Source organism: Helicoverpa zea, chromosome 19, assembly GCF_022581195.2.
Source record: "Helicoverpa zea isolate HzStark_Cry1AcR chromosome 19, ilHelZeax1.1, whole genome shotgun sequence".
NCBI lineage: Eukaryota > Metazoa > Arthropoda > Insecta > Lepidoptera > Noctuidae > Helicoverpa > Helicoverpa zea.
Window position 1 is genome coordinate 5,760,046 of NC_061470.1, and position 25,628 is coordinate 5,785,673.

General features: G+C 33.6%; 1 protein-coding gene across 3 annotated transcripts; it reads right to left on the bottom strand.

The window, feature by feature from the left end:
• Positions 1 to 172: 172 nt before the first annotated feature.
• On the bottom strand, positions 173 to 24,798 carry LOC124639364 (rhomboid-related protein 2-like). 3 transcript variants are annotated; one of them, XM_047176695.1, is made up of 7 exons: positions 24,464 to 24,798; positions 14,449 to 14,707; positions 12,559 to 12,600; positions 6,035 to 6,239; positions 4,019 to 4,232; positions 3,747 to 3,897; positions 173 to 3,380 (listed from the first exon to the last, which is right to left on the bottom strand). In XM_047176695.1, the coding sequence occupies exons 1-7, from the start codon at positions 24,545 to 24,547 to the stop codon at positions 3,232 to 3,234; spliced, it is 1,104 nt and encodes a 367-aa protein (XP_047032651.1). In that variant the 5' UTR covers positions 24,548 to 24,798; the 3' UTR covers positions 173 to 3,231. The 3 variants fall into 3 exon arrangements, with proteins under 3 accessions (XP_047032651.1, XP_047032650.1, XP_047032652.1); XM_047176694.1 differs by having other exon boundaries at positions 6,035 to 6,269; XM_047176696.1 differs by lacking the exon at positions 12,559 to 12,600.
• Positions 24,799 to 25,628: the final 830 nt, after the last annotated feature.

The window sequence follows — 25,628 nt, forward strand, 5'->3', positions numbered from 1 at the left end:
GCCTTCTGGGTACACATAGGTATGCTGCTTTGATTTGCTACCTATCCAATAGGAGCGTGTCTTGCTGGAAATAAGTTCTGCTTTCTTAGATCGCGTCAAACTTCTATATGACTTCGTATCCAAAATGATGGGAGGAAGTAATAGTAGGGAAGAAATATAAATAAAACAGAAATAAAAATAATGCGGTTTATTATTATAAATCTTTCATATCTCCCATATCAATCTTAAATCATACAACAAAGTATTTGTGCAAATAAAACAGTAGGTACACGTAGGATAAATAACACAGGAACTTATTCTAACGAATTCACTTAAAATATACATTTTCAAAATGCAATACCTACTATAATCTCAAGCTGTACTCCATTTACATCTTTTCCCAGGCATTAGGAATAAATTCAGGAAGAAATAGAATAGTTTTTCACCAATTTCAATCATCTTCGTTTCGAAAATAAATATAAAACATGAACACAATATTTTAATCTTACTTTACATGGGCTGTTGTCATAATTTAAAAACTCCCAATTCAATAACTATAATTTTATTTATTCCTTTTTTTAGCAGTATTTTAGTTCGAGGGAAACAATATTTTTAAAAATTTAAACCTGACTTACATCAACCATTGTGTATATTGCCTTATAACATCCAGAAAGTTCTATACACATCTTCCTTACAACATAGACACCCTTTTATACATAACAAACATAAATAATACATAATGGCAAAACTATAAGAATTCTAATAGCTAAAGTATTATGTATAGTTCCTGCCAAACTTCGTGTCGGCTCAGAATATCACGTGAATCGCTGCGAAGGGACCATTAATCAGTGTCAGCAAGCGATGAAGGTGTGAATATCTTCAATTTTGTAAGGAAATTCGTTTTAAGCCACCATAAACTTTGGCGAGAACTATATCAATGAACATTCTAAAACAATAACAATACATAACAACACTCAACACAAGAACTATACAATTGTAAAAAGTTTTCATTTATTAAAAACATCGACAGTAAATGCATAGAAACTAGTTGTATGTACATTTGTTTACAAAATAAGGCACGTGATGTGTTTTATTCACGCTTAAAACAACTTTACATTTAAATACATACGAAGTAGGAATTAGACAAAAGTCTTAGGCTGCTCTTAATATTTACTTCAAGCTGTGTTTGTCACAATACCAAGATAGAGACGGAAAAATTACTTGGCTAAGGCGCTCCTTAGGCGGTCAATTAAATTGAGCAACATTACCTGCACATTGCGCAACATTACCTACGTATTGTGCAATTTTTTGCCTATGTGTTAAGATTGAAGATTGCGTAATGAAATTTTTATTGCACAATATTGCACCTAGTTGATGTAGACCTACATCGGAGGCCTACAGGAGTCGCCTAAAGCCTTTGTAAAATTATAATTTACCAACATTTTTCAAATAATAAGGTACAGTTTATATTTAATGAATGGTATTGTGCGAAATACGCGTCTAAATGTTAATTGGTCTGAAATTATAGTAGACAGAGATCACATACAAGAAATTGTATTATTAAATAGTCGAATATCAACATCAAAAAGTTTTTGTGCAAGTGTATTTAAATCATTTGATAACTAATTGTAGTTAATAACTATTTGGTTTGGGTATTCATAAAAAAACGTATGACTATTCTATAGATTCTGTATTCTTCAATATTTGGTAAAAGAGTGAAATTCCATTTCAAACGTTTATTGTGCGTTACGTTTACATAAATAAACGATTCCATTCAACTGCAGCAAGAAAAGTCTATTTTAAGTAAAGAAATAATATCTTCTAATATTAGCACCAAACATCAATACAAGTTGGAAATGTATACTCATGTTAACCATTTAAAATTGACATACAAAAATAGTGCGCAATACAAGTCCGTAACCATTCACATTCTTACAAATATTTACATTCAAGAAACCGTGACTTTACACCTGTAAGTTAGTAGCTTTAGTAAATACGTAACTTCTATAAGTCGTAAGAGGTTGTAGGAAACTACTATAGGCGACTTACGGACTTATCAATTAGAATCATCGGCACGAATCTTGAGCGCTGACCTTCATCTGCGCAGAAGTGATTTATTAGCAAAGAACCAATCCCGAGCGACGGCTATGACGCGATGCGCTGCGGGCCAATCTCCGCTTTAGCGCGCCTCCGCTCCTCACTTCATACCACAAAAGGGATCAAATAAATTACTACTGCGCAGGTGAAGGTCAGCGCTCAAGATTGGTGCCGATGATTAGATGAGCAAAATTTACAAGTGTAAAGCCGGCCTAATCTAAGCTAATAGTATCGTGTCTATGGCAACGCTAAAGGACGGCACAGAACAATACTGCATTTGAAAATACTTTAGACGACACATTATAGTTTATCACAAACAAACATTCAATATATCCACTTATATTATTGTACTCGTGAACAAGCCAAGAGAGAGAGGTTTCATACAAAAATACACGTGTGTCTTATAATTATACATTGGAATAAGCATTTAAAATCTTTACTAGTCCCCAAAGGCACCTTTATCATATTACTATGTAATTGTGCCAAAGCTTTGTGCTTATTTATAGTTCTGTAGATGGGTATCAAAAATGTTCTGAATTGAAAATACTATAAAAATCTGCTGTTTCACACTAACTTTAAATAATTGATAAATATAATTGAATCTGGTCTCATCTTAATTAATTTAAGTTTGTAGTAAAATTAATTGAATCTTCATGTAGGAAAATAGTCACTCCCACAAAAATATAACTACATATTTATTTAAAAACTAAATTGTTCACAATATTATGTTAAATACGTGGGGCAGTTATAATACTTATTCAATAAAATTTATAAATAGAAAGCTCCAAAAATAGCAATATTACTAAGGAAATTAGGCCACGATGGTCAGTTCAGAAAATAGGTTACATTTTATTTTGTAAAATTCGCTGTAAAGTAATTAAATTGTGTATAAGCTAATACTTTAAAACCACATTATGCAGGCCACATACATTAATAACTCTTTCGATTAAGCTAAGAGAGCTCCGTTCACATTGTTATACATTTTCGTGTCCATCAAATAGGCACATACTGAAGAAATCAGCCTCTATTTTCCTTTACGAACCTTTCAAAAAAACCTTGCACCTGTCCACTAACGACCCTTTTAAAAAAGCTCTTCTCATACCCTAGAAGCCTGTCTTCAGCTACCAACAGTTCAGCCTTAGTGACGTCATATAGCTAATGCTGGAATCTGGCAGTCCAGAAGATGTTGGCTAGAATACCGGCGAGCATAAGAGAACAGTAGAGAAGGACTGCCGCCCACCATAACCGCTTCTCCCATTTCCTCTTCTCTAGGTTACGGAGAACCCCGATACCGACTAGGAGGCCTGGAAAAAGAGAGTAAAATTTCTTAAGATACAAGTACTGAATCGTTTCAGTAATAAGTCTCTTTGGATTGATAAAAGCGGTAGGTCGGACAAACTTCATCATATATGATGTCTGCAAAATAGTTACGAAATCGACTTTTTAGTCATTCTGACCATCATCTGTCTAGCCTTTTCCCAACTTTGTTGGGGTCGGCTTATAGTTTAACTGGATGCAGCTGGGTACTAGTCTTTTATATGAAGCGGCTGCCTGTCTTACCTCCGCAACCCAGTTACTTGAACAACCTGATACCCCTCGGCAAGACTGATAGAGGATTCGATAATTGATATTTTTTTAGTTCTATAAAAAATACCTAAATAGTTACATACCAGCAAGAGCGCCAGCCAAATGTGCAACATATCCAATGTTCTGGTTCAAATGACTCCAGTACCGGTCATACACCGCGGTGCCGATGTCCACAGCTGCCAGTAATAGGAACACTAGTAGCTGGATTATCGCGAACTCCATTTCTGACCAGTTCTGAAAAAAGGGAAGTAGGGAGTTGAGGTTTTTTGTATATTATATAGCCTGGTTGGCCTGAACCGCTAGAAACATATGTATAGTGTCTGAATAAATCAACAAAAAAACTTCCAAAACTCACCATAATAATAGTGGCCACATGAGCAGCGATTAACGCATACACGCCTCCCGAAGCGCCCGCTAAATACACCTTCGGATCTGTCAGGCTGGTAGCCAGTGACCCTGCAGCCACTCCGGCCAGGTAGACCAGGGTGACTCGCCACCAGCGATGCACCATTTCTAGAGGAACTCCTAGGAACAGCTGCACTAGGAGATTGACTAGGAGGTGTACCACGCTGGAATAGATTGAAGTGTGTTTTGAGATGGAAGTTTTTTTGAAAGTAATGTTAATTGAAGTCTTAGAAGTCAGAATTCTTAGGATAAAATGCTGATGAGAATTTGAATCAGTGAGGGACTAAAGCCTTATAAGAACCAAATAACCTCATTATAATAGATTCGTATATGTAGGTTCGTTCGTAACCTGGCTGCGGGTGATTTGTGATGCTAAATTTGTTTGCCATTTGAGAGTAGACAGGTAGGTTTAACCTAGAGTAAGTTACTATACTTCGGCCGTTCAGAGAATGCGTTCCTGACACCTATCAGTTAGTCACGACTAGTGATGGGCACAACATAACACTGAGTTCGTTACCGTTCCTTCAAAATGAACCGCCGCATTATTTTAAGATTATTTTCGTTTTAAATTGGCGGAATCATTTGTTTTATATTTTAGTTATTTAAGTGGAAACCAAAAAAAGGTAATATTCATATAATAAAATTGTTTTATTTATTCTTTGTTACAAGTACATTGAATTGAATGTGCGAACAGAATATTAATCAGACTCCGATTTGCTTGAGGAGGTGGTGTCTTCATCATCATCTTCGCCTACATGTATAATTATATTATTATCAATAACAGAATCAATCCTGATATCTCGGTCTAACAAAAGCCGGGTAATCAAATAAAAACAGATCGAAAACACTTGAAAAACGTGGTCTATGCGCACGAAACGACAACGGACGACTGTTTTAGCGTCACAAAATGGCGGCCCATAACGCCATTTGGGGTTACCATTTTTAATCTAAGTATAAAAATGCGGTTTGGTCATAGTTTTATTTTTATATTTCATAAACGTTATAATTAAGTCTTATAGTCCATTATTTTCCAATTCTTAAAAAGAAAATCAAAACGTATTATTTTATATTATAACTGTATAAGAACAGATTACGATACTTGCCTGTTATTTTTAGCACAGCACTACAAAATATAAACCGCTGACATAACCTTGTAATAGCGCAGTATAGATTTAGAAAAATATTGTTTACCAAGTTATTTGACACTCAGTTTGGCACAAAATTATAACATTCATTGATTATTGATATAATAATGTTGTTTTAATGCTCCTCAATTGTTAAAACGGTAAACAACCAGCAAAAATATTTTTATCGTAACTGCAACGCCATTGCAAAGTTACGTCGTCAGTTCAATCGCGACGTGTCAGGAACGCATTCTCTGAATGGCCGAACTATACCTATCATACTTTGTTGACTTACAAAGAAATAATCTGACTTAAAAATAACTTCTTTTGTAGTATGATAAAGAAGCAATACAAATGCAGTGCATTTCGCATGTAAAACTGCAAAGATCTTTGATGTCAAGGATTATGTAAATAGTTGCAAAATTGTTACCGTTTGCGAACTTTTGCGAACGGGAGGTCGTACAGTTAAAATGCGTGTGAAAGATCTAACGCAGCATTATATGTATATTTTTGTAAATTTTTCCCAGACTTCAAGTATGTATGTCGAGAGGAAAACATCATTCATTCATAGATTTTACACAGGTGATACGAGTTGGTTACTGAATTGACATCATGAATAAATACATAATGTACTATGGGGAAAATTGATTCTAGTAAGTGGTGATAAACGTTTAACAGACTTTTCTATATCATTTTTGCCTTCAACTCAAGATCGAAAACGTATCAATCGTATCGAAACTGAATAGATCATTTATAATGTCTTACAACAAGCAAGATTTTTTAAATTAAAGAAATTACTAATTTTAAATTAAAATGACTTAATACAAATATAGCTTACTCACCCGACATGCACCAGCATATAGGTAATAAACCTCCATGCTTCCTGCCTCTTGTGTGGGTTGTAAATGAACAGCTTGGCAATAGTCCCGTTGGCCTGAGTGTTCCCCTCAGCAGCGTCGTAACAGAACAGAACGATCTCCACCAAGGAGATGAGGATCATGCAGACAGCCGGCGGCCAACAGCTGTACTCCTCTTCATAAGTCCCGTCTGTGTATGTGAAGTAAGATTTGCTACGGGCTGGATAACGCAACAAACATAGGGGCGGAACGGGGAAAGTGGTACAGTAAGGATTTTCGAAAGGATCATTTTTTTGTTGGAATTAATTTCATACCAAATGTGTCATTTAATAATGATTCACATATTTTTTTTCGAGTTAAAATTGTGATTCATCCATATGACATTGTTTAACGGATGAATGCAAAATGAATTCAGTTTTCCGTTGTTATTTATAGTTTTTGTCAATGATGTGGTGACAATAGACGAAAAATAGGACACGCAACGGCCGAGTGACAGCCATTAGATGTTGCGACAGCAACGGAACGTATTAACCAATTAAGGCAAAGCGTTGCGTTAAAGAGCAAATTGTTTTTAATTAAACGGTCAACAGTATTCGCATTTTGTTTTATATTGGCAAATATAGACCGCAGATTATTACAAATTATTTATAAAACATTAAGTTACAGGTCAAAGTATTTTGGATAGGAAAGACAAACAAAAACACGAGGGAAAGGAAAAAAAATACAAAAAAGGTTATGTTAGTAAATTGCATTCCAATCTAAACTAAAGTTATTTACTGTGCATAAAGCAGAACGAACTAGAATAATATGATACAGAATTTATTCAGCATTCAAAACAGTCAAATTGCATATTTAAATCTGTATCATAACAAAAAGTTCGGGCCATAATATCGAGAAGTATATAATGTACAAAATTAACTTTACAATAAAAGCTAATTCACCGTGCTTTTTGCAAATCATAAGTCATATAAGCACATTACTTCCCGGAATTTTGGCTTCATTCAGTACATGCAAAGCAATTAATCTATGACGGTTAATGGAGAGCATTTACGCGCTAAAGCCAACAAGCATAATCCCTTGACCTTGGTAAACACAAGCATGCAATGGTGATGGTGCATTCTATAGAGCGTAATACGATCCGGCCGATTAGGACCAAGGGCGCAAGATGAGCGGACAGAATCTTTGTATGTACAACCACTTATGTATTAGAAAGATATACAAGCCACTGAACCCAATATGAGTGATAAGTGATAGATTATATAGACATTCATATTTAGAATTATGTTTATATTAAAGTACATTAGTACAAGACGAAAATACAGCTGACTTACGCGAGGAAATCATTTAAGAAACTAAACATAATATCTGTCTAGCTTCTACATAGACTAATAAATAATTTCAGTTATTACATTGGTTAGTAACATACCGAAGTAATCAATAACTTGTTTTATGTACTTCAACGTTCTGTTCCATAAATATTTGGACGAGGAGAACCCTTGGTTTTTCGTTTCACTCAAAACTTTGTAATTGCACCTATTGGTCTGTTTACACATTCTGTGCCACATTATTGAGCACCCCACTAGCACTGTCCTACTTCGACTGATAGTTCAAACGTCCATACTACATCATTAAGACTTCATTAAACAAATAATTAAACAACTTTTTTTACTTCTAACAAGGCCTCTACTGTGTTATACACACGGAAACACACATTCTACACTTCACCTTGGTTTGTCAGTTTTTTCCTTCATATTTTTACTATTTTTGTGTGGTTTGGAGATGAAATCCTTCTGGGAATCCCTTGACAACTATCAAATTGTCAAACGCAAGATCGCAGTACAGGCGTGCACCTGATAGCGATGTGTATGAGATACTATGGAAAACCTTCCGAGCCAAATGCGTTTGGTCCACGTTATGCACGGCTGAACTGTGAGTCTGTGCGACGTAACATTCGTAACATTCGAATGGACCACAAACTTGTACCTACCAAGTGGACAATGGGTACAATTACATTATTTGAGGCATTTCCCTAAAGTCTGCTATGAATGGAGCTAATTAAGCTCTGTTTATTGTTGTTGATATAACTGAAGGCCGACTTCAGAAAGAATGGAAGCATTTGATAAGATTTATTTTAACGAACTGTGTTAACCGAGACATCTTTATATATTTGGATATTATTGTCTTTGTGAGAAAACAAAAGCTCCGCACTCAATTCACATGCATGAGATTTGATAGCATCACAAGGAAAATCCCTTTGACATCAATGACCCTCTTTAACAAGACAAATTGGCATTTTTATACCCTACAAGATATGATAATCTCTTCAATTTGTTATAGTTCGGCCATTCAGAGAATGCGTTCCTGACACGTCGCGATTGAACTGACGACGTAACTACATTCATTGATTATTGATATAATAATGTTGTTTTAATGCTCCTCAATTGTTAAAACGGTAAACAACCAGCAAAAATATTTTTATCGTAACTGCAACGCCATTGCAAAGTTACGTCGTCAGTTCAATCGCGACGTGTCAGGAACGCATTCTCTGAATGGCCGAACTATAGTCATACAATTTTCCTGTTAACAATAAAACGAATGGTCATAGCTGTGGCAATGTCATCTTTACTGTCAAGTGCTTTCGGTTTGACGACCCAGCTCAGTGTCATTTAATAGCTTTCCTATTTTAACTATATGTGGCCTTACTACAAAAACTTAAACGCTTGTTTTACACTTGTCTAAAAAAAATGTGGTTGCAAAATGAACCATATGTCAACGTCATAATTTGACATTTTTTTAGACAAGACTTAAACTGACGTTTAAAAGTTTTTGTGGTAAGACGGATGACGTCTGTGTGACACGTAACTAGAGGGTGCTTGTGTATTTCTATCTTAAGGGTTATTCTAACTTGTTCTTCTTCTAAATTCGTGACGGATAACCAACTTTTCCTCAAAGCTTTGTATCGGGGCAGCCTTTATGCAATGCAGTTATAATAAAAATATAATTGTGTGCAATAATTAATTTTAGTGTGTAGTGGACTTTAATTTGTAACAAGTTGGTTTATTTCTCATAGTTTTCATGAAATTTTAGTTATTTTACCAAGAATATGTAATTTAATTTCTGTGTTATTATCCTTCTAAGTGTTTTCGATACTTTTGACGTTTTCATTCAGGGTGAATCGATAGGTTTGTCTGCGGTTTCCAATAAATAAGTCCAAGTATATTTATTTCATGAATCACGAAGTGTATTATGTAGTTTTCCTATTGACTTAAATCAATATTTGATTCATAATTTCTGGCGTCACAATATTTGAAACCACAGAATTGTTGAAAGGTTTTGACGTCAAAATAACGCGTTATTCAAGAATTGATAAAAACATACCTCTAAAATATTTTGATTGTAAAGAAAATTGAATTTTGAGTTATAATGATGGAGACACTTAAAGTTTTCGATAGCATCGATAAGCAATACTTCTTGACATCGATAATAATCTGACTCATATCCGACCCAAATATTGCACATGTCCACTTATGCCGATTCGACTCTAAAAGTAAAAAATATTTTAGTATATTACGACGATTCTATCTACTTATATCAGTCAGTAAAGTTTTTTAACTCAGTTCGCTTCCTTCATATAATTGAAACTGTAACACAGATTGACAACTCTTTGCTAGATAACTTTGACAGGCGTAACGCTAAGTTAGTTTTTTATAGTTTTTAATAAACAATTATAACGAGTTAGGACGATATTGAAAAAAAAAAATGGATATCCAACTTTATGAATTGTAGTGACTTATTACTTTTATAATTGCTTAATAATTTTCATTCATTGTATTCTGGCATTTGAAATCTAAACAATTTTCCACCGACATAAAACTCCATTTACGTAAAAGTAGGATTTCGCGAATTTGACTTGTAGGCTAAAAGTACGTTTTCATCCTGCTATGAATTCATCTTGTAACAATGTGAAGAACCATCCTGAATGTGCTATTCATTCCTCTATCCTGTAATAAAGCCAATTTCTTGCGCCAATTTCGTTTGCTTATGTCAACCGTTTATTCCAATCACGTTGTTTTAATAGCTTTAGGCTGTAGGCAATATTTTGTTTCATATCAATTAATATATCAAGTACTCGCCACGGTATGTTTGATTGATTAATTTACATCATAACTTTTCTTAGCCTCGCATGTTTCTCTTGCGATATTACCATTACAACGCTATATTGTATATGTGTATTCGTTTCTCAGCTAACTACAACAACAAATACCCAACATACTTCACCCATGACTACAATCTAATACTGTAACATTGTTATTTTACAACAAGAGCTTATTTACCTACACCTTTGTGGGCTAGTTTGTACACCTCTTGAATACGTAGGAGGTTCTGTATTGGTCGCTACATCAGCACGGAACGGTGGCAGTTCCTGGCTTCTCTCTAAAGTGAATATCTGTGAACGTATCGGAGGCCGGCGACGTTTCTTGATCCCTACGGGTGATAGAATCGATTTTATTTTTGGCGCCAGACTTATCGACGTAATTCAATTGGCTCGTCACTTAGAGGCGCCAAAGTGGAACGCAGTGTCAATTAATGTGACACGCGAGTGCGACAGTTGCTTCTTGTGTTCAAAGCACTGAATTTTCATATTTTTGTTTCCTCAATGTAGGGATTTATTATCAGTCGCCTAAAAGGACTTTAATTTTTTAATGAGTCCATAAGACCCGATTTCACTCATCAGATTCGCAGACTTTGAATAAAAAAATCTTTGAAGACTGCTAGGTATTTTTATCCGAGTAAAATCATTACCTATTGGAATTATTTGCAGTCAAGGGTGTGGTGACTTATAGCTAGCAAGGTCACAGATAAGGATTACGTGTAGCGGGATAAGATACGGATCGAAGTGCAGTTTAATCATGATATCTCGTTCATCAGAAATACTGATATTTTATTTTGTTACCTATGTGATAGAAATTAACGCTCTTGGATGGTCGAAAAAGCACAGAAGGATTTCAATATGCATAATCGTTTTGGCTAGACTTTTCGACTCCCTAATAGATTAAAATAGTGAGAATTATCAGACTGATAAGAAACTAGTTGGTTTCGACTGATTTGACTAAACCCAGTTTAACTTATCATATCTTGTAATATGATTCAATGTTGATACTAGAAAATTGTCGTATAAGTCATAATATTTAATTTATACAGGGGATCCGTAAATCGGAAATCCCAATTATTGTAGATAGGGAAGTAACTGAAAATGTACATATTTACAGTAAGCTGATCCTGAATAACAATCTCGATGATTGATACATATTTGTAATGACAACTATTTACTCGCTACCATATTTTGGTTTTACTGACATCTAAAAAACCTGAGTCTTCCAGCCTACTTTCTTTCTTTCTTACAGAAAACTTGTAGGTTCATCCTGTATACATTTTTATTGAGGATATTATAGCTATCGACGCGATATGTATACATTGATACGTGATATGCAATGTAAATACCGATACCTATCTATGATTTAGCCAAGGACACCCATATCTGAGAAAATTCAGTGAATAAGTATAGCCTTTCAGGAATTTCAGGAATTTCCGATATTTCTTGAATTTGAAAATCGATTGTCATTAAAATAGCCATGAGCGAGTGATACTTTTTTCTGTCATTGTATTTTTCATTTTGATTATACAATTTATTTCATACTCATTCATTTCTCGAGTTAGCATGACATAACTATATTTCAGAATTCCATTGACTAAGTGGCTCCTACCAATTTATTTTCAAGAGCAGAGGAAAACATGTATGTTTTCTCATAAGTTTTAGGTGCATTTATGTCAAGGTTTTTTAATACATGTGTATGACATCGGGTGGTCACGTATTGTAAGATAGCGCCAATAAATAATAATGAAGCTACTTATATTGTTTTCTTTAAACAACTAGAAACTATTTTCCTTCGCTCGTGCCGGTTGCACAAGAACACTAATAGTTTAGTAAACTAAATAGGTAGGTACTTGAGTTTCAGAAAAACTTTTTGTTTATTTTTTATCGTTGCCGTTTGTCCCGATTTCACTCTCAAACAAAAACTTTTCATTTTTTATTATTCAATTTAAGCATATATATTTTGAATAGTTAACCTAATAATATCCAGTTATTTTTTAAATTATATTTTTATAATTATCAATAGCTGCCGATGAATTATGAGTTTCCATGGCCATAATTTATGTTGATGAATTTAGTTAATAAGATGGCAGTTAAAAGGCTTGATGTTGCATTGTTTGACAGATTTCCCTCGCCCTGTAGAGATATGATTTACAACAAATGATCGACAACACTCACTGTATGGACAACTATGAATTTGGAATGAATTTTGATGCCAATTTTGCAATAAAACAACACCACTGTTGTTTTTATTAGCAATAATAATTAAATATAGTAGATATTAAGCCGAATGGTACATGAAACAAAAATGGACAACATCGAAAAAACATTGAAAAATTGTGAAAAAAAAAAATACCGTGATCACTTGTCGATACAGCCCGGAAACCTGTCCAGGGTCCTAGCGAACAAAGTTAGTGGTTATTTATATCAGTTACATGCTATTGTTAGAATTATTTACCTAAACCTAGAAACTCATTAGCACGTTCATTTATCACGAACAATACAAAAATACCAATGGACCATACATTCAAAAGGAAAAAATGTTATCCCTATTTTGAGTCTCAAAAACAATAGTATGAAGACTGTAACCTATTATATTTCTAATTAAAATAAGTCTTGTAATTAAAACTGATATTCTACATCGTTTAATAGATAAAGACTGTTGTCTGACTCATTAAGTTCTGTTAAGTATTAACACTATAATAAATTGCTTGTTACTGTGAGTTACTCTAGGCTTTGCGATCTAGATCTTGATAAAGCTATAGTTACACTAGCCATCTAGATCTTGATAAAGCTATATCTTCATCATCTACTCATACTATAGCAAAGCAAACGATTATATGTACATGTAGGCTCAAGTAGACCGACAACTTAAACACCAACAAATATCAACGATGAATTTCCACCTACAATTTTCAAAGTAAACAGTTGTTAAGAAAAAAACGGGCGTTTAAGTTGTCGATGCATTTAGACTTTAAATAACTGGCAATTATTCTTAATTATTTACATTTGTACAATTATCATGACCTTAAAAAACATAATAAAAAATACCTACGAAAGCATTCATTAATCAAAACAGGGTTCTTAATAACACCTGCTCTCTATTTAATTGGTGCAACTGATAAAGTCAATTGTAGTGAATAAGCACGTGCTTTGCAGGTGGATTTATTTCGACATTTTCTAGGCCTATTTATAAGTAATTTTAATAATATAGATTATTTATTATACATACAAATAAGTTGTTAATAAGATATCACCAAAAACATATTTCTATCAAACATGCACATAGATATTCTAAGGATTTAATTTTCATAGACAACAGTTTTGTATTATCCTTGTTTGCAAAGTGCATCACACGTAAGGTCTTAATGAAATCGGTGTAAATCATTCACCAGTTGCACTAATCAAAATGGTATTTGTATAATTCTACTTGATATTTACATGCTTGCTGTGCATAACGTAAGTGTAATTTGAAAAGTGCCGTTAAAAACAGTGAAAACCTTGTAGGTACTTCAAAATGCTCGAGACGTGAATTTACTGAGCATACGTGAAAAGTGATAAAACACGCGTATGTTTGTTATTTTAGTTACTACATTGAAACCGCTTAAACAAAACACTAGTACAAATTAACACTTCAGGAATAGAATTTAGAACATATACGATATTTATCAATATGGAAGATAAGATATACTATAAACTTAGAAATTCATAATGAAATCCAAAATTTTGCAAGAATTGTTACTAACCATAATTTTGTCTCCATATAACGTTAAATCGAGGTTCATGAAGATATTTACTTTGCAATAATTAATCAATAGCAGAATGATTCATTACAAAAACTGCATATTCTTATAGAAAGTTTACGTAACAAAACTGCAGCACAAATAACAAATTACATCTACGTTTATAAACAAACTAGAAACACTTGAAATTCGCAACTCATAATCAAGGTGACCAGTATATTTTGGCAGCTCATGCTACTATGGAACAGTTGCACTGTTTACATACAAATAAAGTTTTTGTAACACTGCTAAGATGTAGTGGCCAGAATTTATTACCTACATATTTTACACACGTTTGTCTCTAGCACAAGTTTTTTTAGCATAATCAATGAAAATTGACAACGGTATGATTCTTTAGTTTGTAAACTTTCGGTGCCATTTTCCCTATTCTCCCCTACACCATAATATTTTCAATCAAAAATCGCAAAAACTTGTACTAGGAGGAACATTTTCAATCTATTTACCTGTCGTATCCACAGGTCCCCGCTGCGGTATGATGGAATGCACATATCTTGCTACAAAGTGCCCAAACACCGCCTTCAAGTCAGGGTTATGCATCATAGCGACAAACTCATTGAAGTCCAGGTACCCGGAGTTATCTCTGTCTGCGAGGCTCATGATCTTGTCCACCACGTTATCTGGTAAATCGTGTTCGTATTCTCTCGAATTGATGATCTCTTTGAGCTCCACGTAGGAGATTCGCCCATCTTTGTCTTTGTCGTACTGAAAAGAGAGGATTGGTTTAGCATTCTTAGAGAAAAATGGAGTATCAAAGACAGAGCAAGGGTGAGTTGCACCATTTAAATACAATAGCAATAACCAAACCATAGGGTGCTTACATAAAGAAACAGGTTGCCGGTACAGACAAACCTGTACGGGTAGGTACCGATCAGTGCAGGTATAATATTTCAATACAATCCTATTCACTCACTTATAAAGAAACAGGTTGTAACTTACCTGTTTATATAGGTAGGATTGTATTGAAATATTATACCTGCACTGATCGGTACCTTTGCGCATCTTATGGTATGGCAAATATTACGTGATCGGAATTTGATTGACTAAAATAAACTATTTTGGACTTTATTACTAACTCCCAAAGCGTTTGTGACGGAAATATTGCATTGTTACCAAATGGATGTTACTGATTCATGAGTTCATTTATAGATTTAGAACCTAATCCTGGAATGCTGTTATAGTTACTGCATACTAATATTTGGAAGGGAAGCAGAACACTACATTAAATCACAATGTAGCACCAATATTGTATACATAATCTCTACAACTAGAAAGAAGCATGACGTTCTAAGGAGAGCAAATTAATAATTAAAAGGGAAACAATAGTAAAAAATTACAATAGAATACAAAAACATTGAGTAAAATAGTCATTGAAAATAGAAAAAAGAGTTTTAATGACACTTAAAATTAAGGAAATAATATGTATAGGTACTTTTTAAATATCCCCATTCTCATTGTTATCAAATGCTGTGCAACGGAATAATTTAATAATCAAATACCTACAGCAACGATAATGACCCAATTTTGATTGGTCTATGAAAAATAATTTCGTATTTAGTTGAATATCTTCGCATCCGAAATCCTTGCTAGCTCATATTTTACTACAGACCGCCGAGATTCCTTTATTATGGATATTTTCGTGAACAGTTTGAAGACCCAGATTATGCGACCTTGTTCTCCCGAAGGTTAAAAACACAAGGTCATCAGTTGCTAAGCTGTTGTTCAAACATTTGTTTTCAGCACGCGTCGATCGAGATTCAGAATTTTGAACCACGACCTCATTTTAGAACAAAAGTGGTTAGCGATGACAGTCGCTTTTGGAAAGTCCGTTAGTACGTTACATTGTATACCGCAAAATTCTATGTTGACGATTTATTTGTAGATGGATAGTTTCAATCAAAGCATTCCTTCTTTATCAATATTATTCGCGACAGTGGTTTTTGCCATAATAAGAGAGAAAGTTGCGTGACATGAAAGTTTAGGGCTATGGTCGTGCAGGGCAAAAATGGATTGGCTTGTGGAAATGTAATAATGTACTGATCAGTTAGTTATCTTAGAGATATGGCCACTACTTTCTTAGGAAGCAAAGCTAATAAGGCTTTTACGTATCTGATATTTAATTTTTGAGATTTTTGTGTTTGCTAAGGTGCAATGGCTTTTTGAAAATCATGTACTTGTATGTCCTTTTGATCTGTCTTTCTCATCATCATCAGCCTAGCCTTTTCCCAACTATGTTGGTGGGCTCCCAGTCTAACCGGACGCAGCTGAGTACCAGCTATTGAGTACAAAACTATTTTAGAATATTCTACTTCAGCTTCATCGCTGATTCTATATTTGGCCTATCAGCAATGAAGAATGTGATTTATAAGCATGCGTTAAACCTTGGAATTGTAATCGAAACATTATGAATTAGGAACACAAAATTATCAAATGTAAATAAATTCAACGAAGGCGTAATCGTTGACGATAGAGAAAGGTGATTCATAATTCCTGCCGACATCATTTGCAGCACGTGAACAATTGAAGATGTGAATGTAAATAATAATACAAGTTGTTTGCATAATATAGTGGTTAAATACAGACTACGACAAAGGACAAAGGTATAGTTTATCACATCCTTGATCGATACACGTTATCTCCAATTGAAGCATCGAATCAATGAGATCAGAGTGTAGAAAACAATATATTTGTTACTCCTTCTTGATGGTGATACAAAAAGGCTTGAGACGTCAATAACCCTTTTATTGACGTCTCAAGCCTTTTTGTATCCGTATTATAACAAAGAAGAACCAATACCTATTTTCCGTTAGTCACAAATCAGACAAATGGGTCAAAATCATGTACAAGGTTTGTCAAGCAAATGGAATAAGTGAGTCATCAACCGGGACTGATTCCTAGATGTAATGATACGAATGGAAACAATTGGTGACAACACAAATGGAACATGACTAACACAGTCTAGACTAATTTTAAGCACATTTTGTAAAGCCGCAAGATTTTTTTGTAATAGGATTGAACACGCTCATGGTGATGGGCAGATGTTTTCATTGCTTACAACGCCGCGGTTAAGTATTAATTAGTACTTAAACGGTTGAGCAATTCTCAGTCTCTACAGTTATCCTTCATCTAATCTATTTGCTTCAGAGACGAATGCCCTACTAATGAATCCGATGGTGTTGCATATGCAGAATTAATGAATTTTAAAGTTAGAATAAAAAAAAAAACACAAACAATGTAATTTATAATCAGTCGGCGCAGTATTTTACTGATAAATGTAGATGCAGTATGCTGCACGTAAATCAGAATTAATTTTACGATATTGAGTCTAGCTTCGTAATTAAAATGGTTGCCTAAAACAAAATAATGGACCCTGTTAACTCTCGTAACAAAACATAGTTTCAGGTTTCATAGAAGATGACATGCAGTAATTACTACTTATTGCGCGTTTTTGTCATTGCTCCAACGTCATTGAAGCAAGAACGTTAATATTCCGGAAACAATATTAGGTGTATCTCCATAATTACAATGAGCTAATTATAAAAATAAGTACGAAACGACCGCAAGAATAAAGACACCATTGTGTATAAACCGAAGTGGTCCTAAGATTGATACATGGGGGACTCCCAAATTTTTTTAAAGTGACATCACTAACAATTACAATGGAATCCCAGTATAACAAAGTAATTTTAATTTCAACTAAAATAAGCTGCAGAACCAACAGCATATTCTGTTAGTATTATTTTTATGAGGTAAGTAAATACATCGTAGTGATTAAGGCACTGAAAGGCCTTTGTAAGATCAATTAACTTTTTGGACGTTACGAGAGAAAGTAATAAGTTTTAACGTCATATTGGGTTAAATTGCGTGTAACTCAAAATGTAAGGTAATGGAACTATTTAGATCTTAATCTATCCATACATTGTCAACACGTAATGACATAATTTCTGTCGTTATGTCACTAATTACAGTTTAAGATGTTGCTGATCTACATTGAAACCACTCAGACATTTTTATGCAACTCTTTACGCTTTCCAATGCTTTGGTGGTTGGTTATGGTTTTGATGTCATTTCTACTAAAGGTACCACTGAAATCATCTTAGTTACCTACTATATAAATGTTATTTGAAACAATGCTATTTTTTGGACGACAAGTAAATAATATTCCTACTGTTGAGATCTGAAAACAAACGAGTCCAATTAATGCTTTAAGATTATGCAATGCGAAGTAGATTAAGCAGTTATAATTAAAATTTTACACTTTCAGTACGAAAGCAATTTAGTTTGACCCAAAACAGTTGTTTGGCTAGTTCATTGTGTAAATATTCGCCGCTGAACAAGTTTGCTTTAAGTCATCGTGTTTGATTTGTGACATCACGCATTCCGCAGTAATTAGGCACATACATGCTCTACCGGATAAGTAGATTAATCACGACCAAAAAAAAAATCATCAGTTTTTCATTTTTGATTAGCAAGAAACCGCATAGGAAAACCTTGGGACTCTTAAAGATGGTGATTATGTGAACAATAAATATTAGGTTGACTATAACATACAAAAAAGACTGACATTAAAATTATACGAAAGGTAAAGACACAGTTAAGTTATTTACGATACGGCGTCATTTCCAATGAGTCAGCCGGGGAAAAGGTAATACGTATCTGTGTACATACGTAGGTGCATACAACCGGATACCAATCAAATTTGTCATGAGCGTGGCTTGGCTTACAACCAATATCATTGTAGGATACACCTAAAGATGTCACCTCAAAGTTCACTGAACTTTAAGTTATCGATCTAGGTGAAAAACTCGATTAGTCTCGAGGTCACTATCATTAGTTCGTAAGTTTATTATGACACGTTCAAGACAAAACCAGTTTTTGAGAGGAAAAGCAAACGACCGATCAGTGATTCGAGATGGATCGGAGAAAAGATATCATTATGTCAATTATAAGAAAATGATTCGATATTCCATCGACTTCAGGCTGTTTCTTCGCTGTGATAAGATTACTAAAGAGTTACTGGTGTTATTAAAGAGTGGTATAATGACTCCTTTTCGCATACAACTAGTTTATTTTTCATGTTATATAATTCTTGTTGAACCAGTATGCAGTGTGTGCTATTATGATAGAGCTAATTACAGTTAATAAATAGCAATAAAATAAGCCTGTAACAAATGCACAATACGTAATTTCAAAGGCTTAAAATATAATTGCCTTTCGTATAATAAAATGCACCTAGGACTGTGTTAAAGTAGTGTAAACACATAGTAGTATGTATGAATGTAGTTACATATTGTTAAGTAAATGAATGTATGTAACGTTATGAACTGCCATAGCATAATTTACAATGTTTTATACAGGAGAAGCTCATAAACATACGTTATTGTTAACAGAATTCAGCACCCGTGACGCAAGTCTAATCATTTCAATGATGTTGAACAGATAATATGCTTTGCATTCCCAGGTTATAACGAAATACTAACACAAACATGACATTATATGATGGTAGATTTCTCAAGAACCAGGTTTTTGTCTAAAAGTATAGAATTATTTCGTATCGGTATAAACTACGAAACAATAGCTCATTTCATACTAATCATTACACTAAAGGTGACTTTTAATTAATGAAACTGTGGTAATGATAATGAGAAATCTATGTTGAAGAAGAACTGAGAGTATTTATGATAAAAATAGGAGGTACCTAAATATTGGGGATATGCAGACAAACACGTTGTTAGTAACCGCTAAACATCTCGATACGGAAATTCCGGGCCAAGAAGTCGGTATAGTAATTAAATATTTAATAATTAAGTTTAATAGGCATGATGACAGTAATCAAAAATCATTAAAATAATATATTTATTAAATTAAACTTGAAGCTTGGAATATAAAACGCGCATTGTTTTCTTTATTAATAATGTGATTAATATGTATTTTTATAAAATAAAATTACGAAATAAGGCAATCCGCCATGATATCTTGAACACCAATCAGAGCTCGTGACGTCATTTCTCAAAACAACTCGCGCGAAAGCGCGCGAACGTCACATTTCGTTATTGTGAACTTCCACTGCGATCTTTGTTTTTAATTAATTAATTGTTTATAACACGAGTTATAGAGCCCGGATTTATCAAGGCAAACAGCGCTAATTTGCCTAGAATTGATATCATAATGCTGGGAAAGTTTTTGGCATCAAATGAAGATTTTTGTTCAGCTGAATTTAGAAATGTTAAAACTTCCATGTAAGTATACTAGTTTAATTAAAAAACAATGAGAGATGAAACCTAACCTCGAAATAGTTATTTACATTATAAACTATGCTAGAATCTAGAGAACTATGTAGTAACTTACATCAAGGTGATCTTCACAAAAATAAAGTTGTACCCTGGGCAATATTGCTTTTGAACCTCGCCTTGCAAGTTTAAGCCACTTGTTTCGTATTTTTTTATTGTGAGGAACGTACACAAATAACTTATCCGGAGTTGTTTTGGATGTGTTCTTACACTGGGGGACCCCACAACACCTATGCCCTTTCGAATTCATATTTAATAACACAAAAAACTTAATTATTGCACGAGCGTTGTTTACTTGCGTCTTGTAATTTCAGTCGTGACGTCACAAGTGACGACATGACACTGACAAGCGTTTTCGCGCCGGATTCAAAGTGGACAGAGAAAAATGCAATTATTTGATAAAAAAACTTCGCATTTTCTTAAAATTAATAATTTTTCATATAAAATAGACGTATACCTACATCATACAAAGGAATTTAAAAATTTGTCATCATGCCTATTACTTTGTGCTTCATAAGGATTATTTATGTAATATCACGTGGAGGATAAAACAAGTAAACGCGAAATTCCATTTAGTAAAAAAAGGTTTTTGTTTCTTACGTAATTTAACGAACATCTTATTTGTTTCGAATGGGTAATCTTAACTGGATAATTATGCTGGAAATAGAGGCGATTCCAGAAATTAATTCAGTAAAAGTTCAGCAAATCCGTGGCCTCCGCACCTGGCAATAATAAAATTGTGTATAGTATACAAGATTGAATTATTGCAATTAGGTACGCCAATTTAATGATTCATACTATACCAATGCTATACCTAACTAACTCAGTGTCTTTATTAAATATTCTATGGTTTAATGTGGTGTACAAACGAATACTTGTGATATTATATGATGATGTGTCCGAGTTTTTCGTCTGGTAAGCACTCGCTTGACGAACTGAAATAAGGCCAAAGAAAGCTCGCAGTGCTCAGTCGTTCATTCAAACTGTGCGTACCTAGCATTATACTGATTCCGCGAGTAGGATTGTAGGAATATTGGATTAATTCCAACTCGGTTAAGATTCTGTCTACGGATCGAATTGTGTCAGTGATAAAAAAATATTTACCCTAGTTTCTGGCTAGACAAAAAGAAAGATATAAATTAGTACCTGTATTAAAAGAAAGTAAGAACCTGAGACGTTAACTGTTCTTAGCTGAAATTCATGGATCTGCATACATTTGGCTAGAGCTAGAAGACCACAAAAACATCCTTTATACTACGTACCTAGGTAATTACTTTTTTGGAAATTCCTAAGACCGCGGAAAACTCAGTGCCGGATCAAGGTAACTTGATGCAATCTTTAGAAACTGCTCGTGTAAAGCAAACCTAAGCATATGATATCAACATTTCATCTAAGACTCTTTGTCCGGCAGTCACATCCGACCTTTATAGGTCGACCATAGTATGAAAACAATATTGAATTGAATTATGCATTATGATTACGTAACGAACTCTATGAATGAATACAATCATGTGCTTGCATAAAGTTACGTTACGATGCGGATATTTATTGCTCGTAAAATTGGGGGAACTGTATAAAAAGTACTCGTAAGAATTTTGTTTGTATGCTATGCTACGTAATATCAGATAGGTCATTGTTTTTTCTGTCTAAGAAAATGTCGTGTCTGTGGACTCGTAGGAATGTTATGTTGAATGTCAAAGGATATTGGAAGATCGTCTACATATTACAGAAACTATACTTGATGTTACAATATTTTATTTCTAAAGATTCTCTCCACCAATTTGGGTGGTACGTTTATTGATAAAATATGATGTATTGACTCTTTAAAATGGACGATGTGTGGCAAGTATGTGCAGGTACTTTGGTAAGGTACTTCTTCTAGCAACAAGGAAATATCAACATGGTGGTTTTATGCAAATATGAATATTCACACAATCGTACTTATATGCAGTTACATAATTCATAAGTCAGGATAATCTTAGAATAACAACGTAAGTTACAAAATAGTATGAATATGCTAATTCAAAGGAAAACGAGATAAATGAATACCTAGTTATTATTTATCACACACTGCTGGGATTTTCTTTATTGATAATGAAGAACTAGGTATCTATGACTTTAGTTTGGTAATATTGGAATATAAAAGTATGTTCCAAATTACCTTGACATTATAATAGAAACATTACCGAACACAGAAACGGATTTTTGATTTCCAGTCACAGAAAAACCTTCTGACTTTTAAATTCTTGGGTATTCCCCGTTTTGTCGTCGTCACGCACAGTGGTAGGTATGATAATGCCTTAATAAGTCCTGTATTGTGCAATCAGTCGACGCCTTTGTTCAGTTTCAGCTCTAGTGGACTGTTATTCGTTTATTTTAATTATATACCTCCCTAATTCTTGGTCTATTGCTTCGTCTTTAATTAGGTACGTAACATGAAAAGCCATTCAATAGTTTTTGAGTTTATAGCAAACAATAGGTCAGATGCAGAACTTTGTTTTTGTTTAGGATGCTATGTAATGGTTACAAAGTATAAATAACTCTCAGAAACATGCAAATAAATTATGTAGGTAGGTATTGGTCAGGTTGTCCAGACTATCTTTGATAGCTAAATAGTTAACCTTGCAATATTTCTTCTGCATGTTATCATGAATTAAAGTAATTGAGGGTGAGTGCTCCCATATCGTAAAACGTATGTCAAATAGATAGGCTAATAAATACGTCACGGTTTGAATCTTTGCCAATAGTAATGCTAGTACAGTTCAAAAATAGAGTACGGAAGATTATTTTTACTATAAAAAATTGTGCAGCAAAATTCAATGTGCTGTAATTTTTCAGTGGGACTATGAGTAATTATTAAAAATACATATTGAATAATATTAAATTAATTTATTGCATAGTAGGTGAAAAGTCAATTTCTGTAATGACTCATTATTCCATATCATTACGGTTGCTCAACATTACAATTTGGGTTACAAAGTAGGCAGGTCTGTCACCTACCTACTTTTGAAGAATAATACATACTTTATGATAAGTTCATAAGTATTTTTAGTATTTAGTAGTCCACTGTTGTACATAGGCCTCAATCTCACTCAATGTAACCCAGCCATTTATGTAAAAAACTATAAGGTTAGTTAGTATTAAGAAAATTTACACTCTTTCCAATACTATGATTTCCCTGAAAGTTCTAGAAGTCATTTACCTAAAAAGCTCTTATTAGGCCAATGAAATAATTACTAACTCAATATTTGAATTAATTATACATATATACACACAAACTTTTAATTTAATTTAGTTCTACCTTTATATTGCAATGTGTATAAGTGTGAAAATACTTTGTTTTGAAAGATATTTTTCCCATACTAATTGCCTAGTCAATCTCAGATCATGCATACTAATGCATATCATAATTAGATGGTAATCAGTTCTAATTGTGTTACATATGATGCATCGTACTTGGTTAAAATTACTCATGACTGTTAAATTATATTGTTCAATAAGTTCACATGCACTTGTGAATGCAATATTACAGCATACTTACAAGTTTTACTTGTACAAGTTTATTAGGTAGGTATAATCCCTTTTATTTGGTCTTAAAATTAATTGGAAATATTTATGCCGACTTCCACACAAAAATTCGTGAATTGTGAAAACCAAAAAACGTTTATGGAAAAACAGCACTTTTTTGACATAAAAGTGGATGACTTGAATTGTTTTTTTTTCCTGTTATTAAATAAAAAATGTGGTCATTCATTATTAATTATGCGAGATATTTATGTTTGATTTGATAGGTAGGTATTTAATTAAAAAAATAGGAATCGTTTTAAACAGTGGCAAGGTCAGGTAATGGCATTTCATATGAAATACAGTGTTGCACCTCTTGTTCACAAAAAATACAATGCAAATAAAGACGAGAAATATCAACACTATATTGCGTAAAGTTACACAAGTTTCCTACAACATAAAATATTATGTTAACATTACCCTACAAGATAAAAAAATATATTTTACTTCCTATCCTACACATTGTAGCCGATTTATAGTTATGCAAAATCCGGACAAGATAACGATGAAATATAAACACATAAATGTAAACAGTACGTACAAAAAACAACTGGTTTTGCACCTGTCTTGTCTCAGTATTATTAGACAACAATTTATGTGGACGTACCTTTTCAAAAATTCTTCGCCAATACAAATCGGACCGCGACGGTGTCAGCGGCATCGAAACGGCAGTTTCTCTCTGTCCAGGCATTTTCACTCAAAAAGTCAACAGTAAATATTATAAAATGTTAAAATAATTAAGCTAAGTAGCACATCATAACACAGCCGTAAACAAGGCACAGTGATGATTGAACATGATCGATTTATCCACCAAAATGTGTGATAAGATAACTATTGTACAAGTAGCTGATATTTCGCGATTATCTTTAGTATATTCGTGTTTATTTTGCGCAAATAAAGACGACAAACACTTTTACGGTACCGTTAGCGACTGACTGATGAATGAACTGAAAATATTCTATTCTATTTTTGTATATGGCAATCCGTGTCGATGTCAACCATAGACATAATATTAGTAAACAGGACTGCGCATATAAACCCAAAAAACGAGCCGAGTGAAACAGTTAGTACGGAGGCTGTCTGTCCCTTTCTAATAGGGTGACTATGAGATTAGGCTATGTGAGACAAATCCGAATTTGCTAAGATTATTAAACACAGATTAGTATTGAAGTTTTAACTTACGCAGTTTGTGACCTTAAGATACTAATAAAGGCTTTTAATAATTAGCGGAAATTAGCAGTATAAAAGCAGGAATATTCGAAGTGAAGACTGTTTTTTTGTATTTCTACTTCATATATAGACTGCTGAGCCATTTATGTCGCCTTTCTTCATTTTTTGGGAAGCTATAACAATAGTACAACAGTTTTAAAATCCATCACCCATATTTTGACTCGTTACAAGAATTCATGGGCACCCTAGTTGTTTGGTTTACGAAAATGTTATTATTAGCTAACCTGTGGAACGATATATTGCAACCACCATAGGATTCACTTTTGCAAGTAGAAACGCAACACTTTTTCACCATTTTAATAGTTTAAATTGATTTAATACAAAAAAAATATAAACAACATTTTAAATGCTGATTACGCGCCAAGAATGTTCAGGGTTACCGCTAGAAAATAAAAAAAAGCAAAATAAAAATTTATGTTGTTTATGTTTTAATAATAAATACGAATAAATTAATGCGATTGTTATTAATTTGTTGACTTACAATTGTTAAAATAAGATAAAAATATAAGTGATTCAATTGTTTTTGGGAAGACAAAACTTTT